Source organism: Triplophysa rosa, linkage group LG11, assembly GCF_024868665.1.
Source record: "Triplophysa rosa linkage group LG11, Trosa_1v2, whole genome shotgun sequence".
Lineage (NCBI taxonomy): Eukaryota > Metazoa > Chordata > Actinopteri > Cypriniformes > Nemacheilidae > Triplophysa > Triplophysa rosa.
The window spans coordinates 3,131,292-3,140,629 of NC_079900.1; the positions used below are offsets into that span (position 1 = coordinate 3,131,292).

The window sequence follows — 9,338 nt, forward strand, 5'->3', positions numbered from 1 at the left end:
ATGTTGTGTGAGAGGGGTTCCATTGTTTTTTTTACCATCAAGGTGTGTGTCTGCAACCGAATAAGTTATACCCAACAATATATAATAAATGTTACGTGCTGTTGACCCAAACAATATTATTACACCAAAGTAAGACTAAAGCATTAGGCAACACAACATTACAAAGCTTAGGCCATGCAAACATGTAACATTAATACATATTTTATTTCTTGAGAAATGTGAAATCTCTGCGGTCTTTACAATCGTAGGCTGCGCACAGTTGTGGCATTTTTACCGCGTGTGACGTCAACATCTGACGTGGGTCTGGGCTTGACACAAGACACGACACAGGTAAATCCACATTAGAGGTCCCTGAGAAATGAGCTAATAAGATGAAGAGATAAAATGATACGGCATATGCCATTGCTTGATAAAATCTAATGATTATCCATCTCAAGAGACATGCGATACATTCATTATATTACGCGCGCGGGCAGATGGTGTGTCTGCCTGAAGCCCCTGAGCTGACTGCGGGGATTAATCTCTACGTGCCTTGGGATTTACAAATTGAGATTGTTTTTCCATTGGCCGTGGCCGTGATGTCAAAGTCTCAGGTTTATGCTTTCTGTCAATCCCCGGACGACTGCAGAAATCCGCCAGCATTTCAGCAGCGCATTTAGGTTACAAAACAAAACACGTTGAGCTAAACAAAGTCAGCTTCAATAATACTAAAGAATGAATTTAAGAATATTAAGTATTAACATTAACACGCCTGAGCTGGGGTGGTGTTTGGTATCGGCTGCAGAGGGATTTCACCAACAAAAGCTAAACAAAGCAATAATGTTCAAAGTCTACGCTTCATTATGTTAAACACACAGTTATCTTCTTTCACAGAAGTGCAACCCATCTTCAAAGAGAAGATCCATATGACTCACTCATGGTCTCTCTCTCTCTCTCTCTCTCTCTCTGGAAAGATAAGCTAATAATAGAGCTGCCCGTGTGGGCCAGACTTCCATATAGATCTATGAGAATCAAAAGCATGTGGGTAAAGCTATTAACATTTGTGACCCTGGACAACAAAACCAGTCTTAAGTAGCACGGGAACATACAAAAATACATGGTATGGGTAAAAATTTACGATTTTTCTTTTAGCCAAATATCATTAGGATATTAAGTAAAGATCATGTTCCATGAAGATATTTTATAAATTTCCTACTGTATATGTATAAAAACTTTATTTTTGTGAGTGGATGGCCTGCTACAGTGCCTCAGATTAACAACTTCAAAGGCGATTTTCTCAATATTTAGATTTTTTGCACCCGCAGATTCCAGCTTTGTAAATAGTTGTTGTTCCGCCAGATAGTGTCCTATCCTAACAAACCATATATCAATAGAAAGCTTATTTCTTCAGCTTTCAGATGATGTAAAAATCTCAATTTCGAAAAATTGACCCTTAAGACTGGTTTTGTCGTCCAGGGTCACATTTTAACATTTTCCACACGAACTCCACTCAAGCACATTGCTGACATACTGTATTGTGGGTATTTCATTGTTACAACCACTGTTAGAAAAAAACTACTCTGAATCTGAGATATACTGTATATATACACATTATATATAATTAGCCTACTTTATATAAATATAGCCAGTGCTGTATATATGCGGCACAAAAAGAAGAAGGAATATGATCAAAACAACACACTGTCATGCTACACCATATCACTGAAAAAAGTTATTGCATTGATTATTGATTTTTTCTTTTTTTTGTGCTAAAATGTAGTGCAATTTAAACAGCGTCTTTAAATAAAGTAAAGATTTTATCACCATTTATTGCACCCTCGTGTGATTCAAAACCTGCATGTGACTTCTTTTTCTGCGGAACACAAAAGCAGATATTTTGAGAAATGTCTCAGTGGTTTTGTGTCCACACAATGGAAGTCAACGGAGTTCAATGTCGTTTGCTTCCCAACGTTCTTCAAAATATCTCCTTCTGTGTTCTGGAGAAGAAAGAAACTCGTACATTTTTGGAATAACATGAGGGTGAGTTAACAATGACATAATGTTAATTTTCATTATAACACTGGTTGACAAACAAAAACAACACGACGATAAACAATTTCACAGAACAGTTCTTTAATACAACTTTTCCAAAGTCTTTTTTTGTAATATGAATATAAATGTAAAAATATAAATAACTAGTATTTACATCACAGAGTTTGACACAGAAATCCGAGTTTGGCATACGTTTGCCTCCAGCTTAAGACAGAAAGCATTCCGGAGAATGCGAAGACAGCTAAGATATACTCTCGCAACCAGAGAGGTAGATTTACTCCTTTTTCCCATTCACGAAAAACAAAATCAACCGAACAGCAAGCATTCACAACTTTGAACAGTAAAAACCAACAACTGCATGAATAGTTCAGTGTTTTGGTTGGATGGATAGATGGGGATTTGCATACAGCACAAGACGGCAAAGCAATAAAACAAAGCCACGTACATATATGGTTCCGCTATGTTTGCAATTGTGCATTCCAGGCATTTCTGTGTATGTATCCTGTTTTGCATGAAATCGCACAACTCTGTAAATGTGCTCAGCCTCTATAAATCTCTTGTGTCTGGCTCTTGTAAAAAAGATCATAAAAATGTGAAACCCACTGGAGAAGAATGATCCTCTAACACAGATCTGCTGTTCACAAGCAAACCTTGTTAAGGTTGACACAAACTTGTTAAATCTCAAAACAAACTGTTACACTATTTAGATGCATTTTTAGATTCTTTCTTTTTTTCAAAGCAGCACCATGTTACCAATTTCCTGGACGTCTGATCTGGAGGTGCCATGAAAGCTTCTCTCTTGCTTTACTGGTTGTCCAGATACCTAACAAATCCCATCTGGTCCCCCTGGAATCTTTTTTCCACCTAACCTCTTCCCTGATTTAACTGTAGGCCGAATTGTGAGGAAACTCCTCCCTGCGGTTGTCAACAGCGTCTAAAATCTACTGCTGAACTCCACTACAACCTCAGAAAAGTCCAATGTCCTGATCTCATGCGTTTTCTAGCACGCTGTGGAAAAAAGCCATTCTATTTTTGTAAAGGGACATGAAAGCACATTGAAGTGTAGAGCAGTTAGGATGCTAAAGGAGGCACGGGCAGCTCCGAGTACAATTTAAGCACATCTATCAGTCAACAGAAAGGCACTGTGTTTATCCATAGGCAGGTGGTCAGACGTCAATGGTATAAATCAGTTCCACCTGGAAGTGCCCCAAGCAGGGGAACTCATTGTGTCGCATGGCATGCACGCTCCTGCGCTCGAAACACTCGTGCTTCCATTCTGATCGACATAAGCCTTACATTTACATGTCTCAACAGCATGCATGTAAATTCTCATCACAACGAAAATACAAATTGAGCACAGAATTCATAGAATTTCTCCATCTCCTCTAGAGGTCAAACTCAGACTTTTTTCATTAAAGAGATGACAATCTTATCATTTACTTACCTTCATGTCATTCCAAACCTGTGTGACTTTCTTTCTTCGGCAGAACATGAAAGAAGATATTTTGAAAAATGCCTCAGTGGTTCCTACAATGGAAGTCCATAGGGTCAATGTAGATTGGTTACCAACGTTCTTCAAAATATCTTCTATTGAGTTCTGCACACAAAGAAGGTCATACTGATTTGAAATGACATGGTTTCATTTTTGGGTGAACTATCCCTTATTCAAGCAATAAGCCTCAAGGAGCAGTGGGTTACAGTGCATTTTATAACAGCTAAGGGGGTTTCACGTCGTGCCTAAAACCCCCTTAGCTGTTATAAAATGCACTTGTAACCCACTGCTTCATGGGGCTAAAACGGTTATTCCATATGCGTTGCAAGGTTTCATAAAATAAAGTAAATAAAGTGATATTTAGGCTGTGGGATGCTGTCAGATGGCTAATTACACAGCTCGTTGGAATGCTTGATTCTGATTGGCGACATTTGCAGGTTTGTTATTCCCAGATAACAACCTCTCAAAAATCCATATATAACATTATATTTACAAACGATTAAGTCAAATTGCCTGTTTCGTGACATTTGAACATCGTTTCTTACCTTAAAACCGAAAGCAAACAGTTTTCCTTGTGGAAGGTCTGCATTCGGAAAAACTTAGCTAAATTTTTTTTCAAATTCACATTTCATGTCCAGTTTTTTTCTCATGTGGCAAGTAGCCGTGTAATAAGCGGGATAATGTACAAGCAGCCGGCTGTTATCGTCCGCTTCGCGTCGGGTCCTGATCACACTGTCGGGGCTTATTTCTGCGATAACAACCGGCTGACTGTACATTATCCCTTACTTAGAACTCAGCTCAACCAATCAGAATCAAGCACCAGAAATGACATTTCATAAGATCATTTTTACTCTTGCTGTACATTCAAGTGTTCTCATTAAACACTTCACGATTTTAAGACACACACTTGATACAAAACATAGACAGAAACTCAAATTCTTTTAAATTATAAACCACCAACACCTAGCCATAAAAATTTCCATTTGGTTCAAACACGTCCATGCTAACAGCCTCGAAAACAGCCTTTTTTCAAGTACTCGGGGTTGTTATCTCGTCGTTCTCATTTCAGTCTGCAGTCCTTCTCACTATCTCCCTCGCTGTCTATTTTTAAATAGCCCTCTTTACCACGGTCACAACATCTCGATCAATAAGCATTCAGTGAAAAACCCGTCGACATAAACCCTTGTTTTGTGTGGATTTCTATCATGTGTTCTCATAAAACAAAGAAGGTGATTTGAAGGCAAGAATGGATATTAAACAGGGAGATTACACCCACAAATCTGAAACAGGGAGAGTCTAGAGGGTAAACTTCACTTCATTTTTTCATACACGCCAACCGTAGCCATAACAAACACTTCCCAAAGCAAGGCACTGTAAATTAGCGGTATTCCCAGTGCGAGGGCGGATGCGAGCTCCTCCCAGTGTGACCGGGGTCAAAGCGACGACGTATTCATGTGTGTGTTTTAGAGAGAAAATAGGAGTTTTCTCTGGTAAACTAGCTGAGTTGGAGCTTTAAAACTGGCACTGGATGAGACGAAGAAAGAGAGAGAGGAGTAAAACCGAGCTAAAGTACTGTACCATGCAAAGTCCTATAATTGGCGAAGGCACTGGAACGAGAAACAAATCTCGACAGGCGGTCTTGTGCACCCTAGAAACCCCGCTCATCTGTCTGAGAGGAAATTAATTTTCTGTTTAGAACAAAAGACCTGCTTGTCTTACTCTCAGAATTCCTCTGCGGTTGTTTTTTTCCCAACTACTGTATATGAGGTCCCTGGATTTGCCAGCTCGACTCGCACGCACACAGACACACAAAGGAAAACTCCTTCCACAGACCGTTCACCGTGTAAAGTTCCCAAGAACGTATCTCTGTGTCCTTAATATCAGGTGGTGCCCCCTGCACTAAATCATTAGAGGCTACGATTGACAAAGGTCTGACAGCGAAAGAGGGCGAGCAGGTGTCCTGTCTCTCTAGTTCATATTCCTGCGTCTACACACACGCACGCATGCACGCAGACGGACGCATTCTCGACCTCTCCGTGTCCGTGCCCTCCTCACATCTTGATCCGCAGCTGCCGGTTCCAGCTAGCAGACGCTGGTTCAAGTTCCACTCTCCCGTTGCGTAAAAAAGCTCGCACATTGCTCCGGTGTCACAGGACGGGCTGTCTTTCGCCGCGGTGTCCGGTTGCCGCCTCTGGACCGCTTCTTCTCTTGGCCGAGGTATCACATGGTGCGGCGGCAAGAATGCGCGAGACTGACTGCCGTGTTGACGGCAGGACTGGCTCCGCAGCTAGGGACCTGGAAGTGTTAAATGTCCTGCGTGTGTGTGCGCTCACCGGGCTTGTTTTGATACCAGATACCTGCAGAGCAACGGTAAACTGCATGCGTGACTCCAGTGAACCCTCTCGTCCAGTATTTTCCGCGGGATTCTCCCCAAGTGGGCGAAGATCCTCTTAAAAAGAAAAAGAAAACAGCCGGCGAATCCTAAGCGTCTCTTTCCGCCGCCTTCGCTCGTTCGCTCACAGGGGACACTGTTCTGAGCTGAAGGAACCTGCTTCTTTCTTTTTCCTGCGCTTCTTCTTATGGGCCGTCCAGCACACGGTGGCCATCATCACCAGGACCAGCCCCACGATCAGCAGGACCATGGACACCACTTTCGTCTGAGGGAGATCGTTGTACGTGTACGTCACCCCAGTCCCGGCCACTCCGATCACCAGAGAGATGATTCCGAAGGGAAAGATGCAGCGGTACCAGGACTTCTCCATCCCACCGGTGGCTTGCGAGAGCTTCTCCAAAGATGACAGCACCTCGGGGACTTTGGGTCCTCCCTCCAGCGTTTGGCCCTCCGGGACAGGGGCTGCCGTCGTCTGTGGTTGGCACGTGAAGCGTCCGGTGGTGCAGCCCATCTTGAAAGCAGGGCAGTGGGACGACAGCCGGGTGCTGTTGGTTCTCGGGGATCAGCGCTGAGCTCTGTAGGAATTCTAGGAGAAAACGAAAGAAACGCAGGATGAGTTCGGGCAGTGGTGATTCACTCACAACCTCTCTGGGGTTCTCGTGCGCAACTGTGCTCTGCCTCCCGAGCAGCACGCTCAACACTCGAGCAGACAGAAGGAGCGCTGCTATATATGTCAGCAGAAGGAGGGGTGGAGTCAAGCAGCAGAGGGGGCTGCCCGGAGCTTGCGATTGGCTACAGCTGCGATCTGACGTCAAATGACGTAGTAAGAGACTGGGCTAGCGGAGAGCAAACAGGAAGGAGGATGGGGGGAGCTAACCGTTCACTAGCACTTTCACGAAAATCCACCCACTTCGACTTCATTCTTCATTCTCTGGCTCTCTCGCTTTTCATTTCGCTCGCCAAAGGAGGTGGAAACATCCCAGAGAGGATTGGGCTCTCTTTGGATGGGAATTACTTATGTGTTTAATAAACAAGTCCGTTGCAAATTCTCTAGCCATTGTTCCATGCAAACAGAGCATCACACCACGCAACATCACGCGCACACACTGCTGTGCACCCACACACGCTTGTCCCCCCACGCAGCGGCACACACACACATAAAAACACCGTAAGCCTGAAAGCAGCCTCTGAGCGGATGTCCATTATTAATCCTGTCGTCTTATTCCTTTCACGGTCTGAGCATCAGGGGTAAAATCAATTTGAACAAGCAAATCACAGCGAGAGACTGAACGACGTGCCCGCACTCACAATCAATCAGTCTGTGAGGTCTCTCGTGAATTCGTTTCACACATTTACAATGAGCAAATACTGATGGACAATGAGACGAAAATCTATATGGGTCAATAGGAATAATAATCAACCAAGGTTGTACTATAGTACTAAAATAAATTGTTTTCATTGATCGATAATGTTGGACTTTTGAGGCAGTCCTGCATGTTCAAAAATTTGTACAGAGACGTTCTTCAAACTCAATTAGAAGTTTATTATCAGATGTAAAAAGTAGTAACAAAGCTTTGGGTTGTCAGACGACCTCCAAAAAGCCAACAACCCAGATCATTTCCTGACATGCATATGTATGTGACGTCGTTCTATCTTCTGACCCCTGTTTTGCCTTTTAAGGGGTGTTGTTCTCTTTCCACCGACCACCGTGTATATCTGCAAAACATCTTTTTTGCACGACACATGTTTTGCAACGTGTGGTCAGTTGCTAATAAAGAGGAAGTGTTGTCTAGAGACAGTTTCATATCGCAAAACAACATGTAAAAATACTTTCAGTAAAAAACACTCAATCATCTAATACTTTGATTATGCAGCGTTGCTTCTTAATCCTATGATTTAATAAAACACATCAAAACTCATGATTATACTTAAAACATATGCATTGGATTAATTCATAACATTCCCCCTCTGTTTGACCTTTTGGGTATGTGTGTGTGTGTGTTAGTTGGTTAGACTCGTCAAAACGAGCTGTGATGATTCTGCACGTACACACAGTTAGTTCCTCTTCTGCGGTTAAGCTAGTTTCCTGTTTTTCTGTTACAAACAGTCTAATATTCGACAGAAATTTTCACTGAGCAACACAGCAAACACATTTAAACAAACACAATGCAATGATTATTAATGAAATTCACTTATTGATTATATAGTAATTACTTCATACTTCATCAATTTCTACATTTCATAAACTGCCACAAAATCTGTGGCCCCCCTGGATCCATTTTGGGGGCCCCCAGTTTGAGAACCACTGTTACTGCACAGTGATCTAACATGAAAAACTGTATTGGCATTAACTAATATTAACAAAGATTATTTAAAGATAAAAAATTAAATAGTTCAATTTAGCTAGTGCATTTTCTAATGTTAAAGGGGTCATATAGCATGAATACGTGTTTTTCTGTGTCTTTGGTGTGTTATAAGTTGCCCATGCATGTATTAGACACGTAAAATTGCACAAATGAAAGTGTGGGAACAAAAGATGCATTCTATCTAAAAGTGAATGCTCACCCAGACCTGCCTGAAACGCCTCGTATAACCACACCCCCACAAATCTACATCAGTGCATGGTCTGATTTGACTAAGACCGCCCAAATGTATACGCAAGTAAGGTGGGCGTACCTGTCAGAACAATTGCTTTGGAACCTGATGTTCCAAATATGATAAGAGGCGTTACATTTCCCTCACACGCTTGCAGTATTCCACCAATCACTACGCACTGGTTAACTGGCCAATCATAGCACACCTCGCTTTTCAGAGTGATGAGCTTTGTTAAAAATCTGCGCGTTTCAGAGAGGCGGAGCAAAGAGGAGATACAAACATGCACGGTATGTGGAAAATACAGCGTTTTTTAATATAATATTTAACACTGCACATCTACACTGCACGGTTAAGTCACAGTTAATGGACTAATCATTACTAATCACGTCTTACAAACGTCAATACGCAATATCCATGTAATCTGTCTATCTGTGGTCTGCCTTGTTTAGTCTTGTTTCTGAGGAACCGAATATGAGATGTAATTGATGTCATCCACTGCAAAAAATGTGTATTAAAGAAGTAAATAATGAAGAAAAATTATTTTAATATCACAGCTTCAGTGAAACACACTAGCCTAGTGTTGAGTTTGTCTCGTCCATTACAACACGTACCTAATGTCTGTATGATCTCATGGAAAGCACATGAGAGGTTTTAAATTAGGCTTTGCAGAGAAATATTATGTCTAATAGGACTGTGACATTGATGTGAAGCGTCTGAGAGACCCTGAGAGGGAGTTAATGATGACTCGATACATGCTGCTGTAGCCCCACGCCTGCACAGAGAGAGAGAGAGAGAGAGAGAGAGAGAGAGAGAGAGAGAGAGAGAGAG

General features: G+C 42.0%; 1 protein-coding gene across 1 annotated transcript; it reads right to left on the minus strand.

The window, feature by feature from the left end:
- Window positions 1-2,095: 2,095 nt before the first annotated feature.
- Window positions 2,096-6,665, minus strand: LOC130560991 (transmembrane protein 100). The gene has a single exon (XM_057345008.1). It carries the CDS (start codon window positions 6,424-6,426, stop codon window positions 6,040-6,042), a length of 387 nt encoding a protein of 128 aa, XP_057200991.1. The 5' UTR covers window positions 6,427-6,665; the 3' UTR covers window positions 2,096-6,039.
- Between the last annotated feature and the right edge of the window lie 2,673 nt (window positions 6,666-9,338).

Excerpts from the sequence above, each read along its gene's own strand:
- LOC130560991 (XM_057345008.1), bottom strand. The coding sequence starts at position 6,426 with ATGGGCTGCACCACCGGACGCTTCACGTGCCAACCACAGACGACGGCA.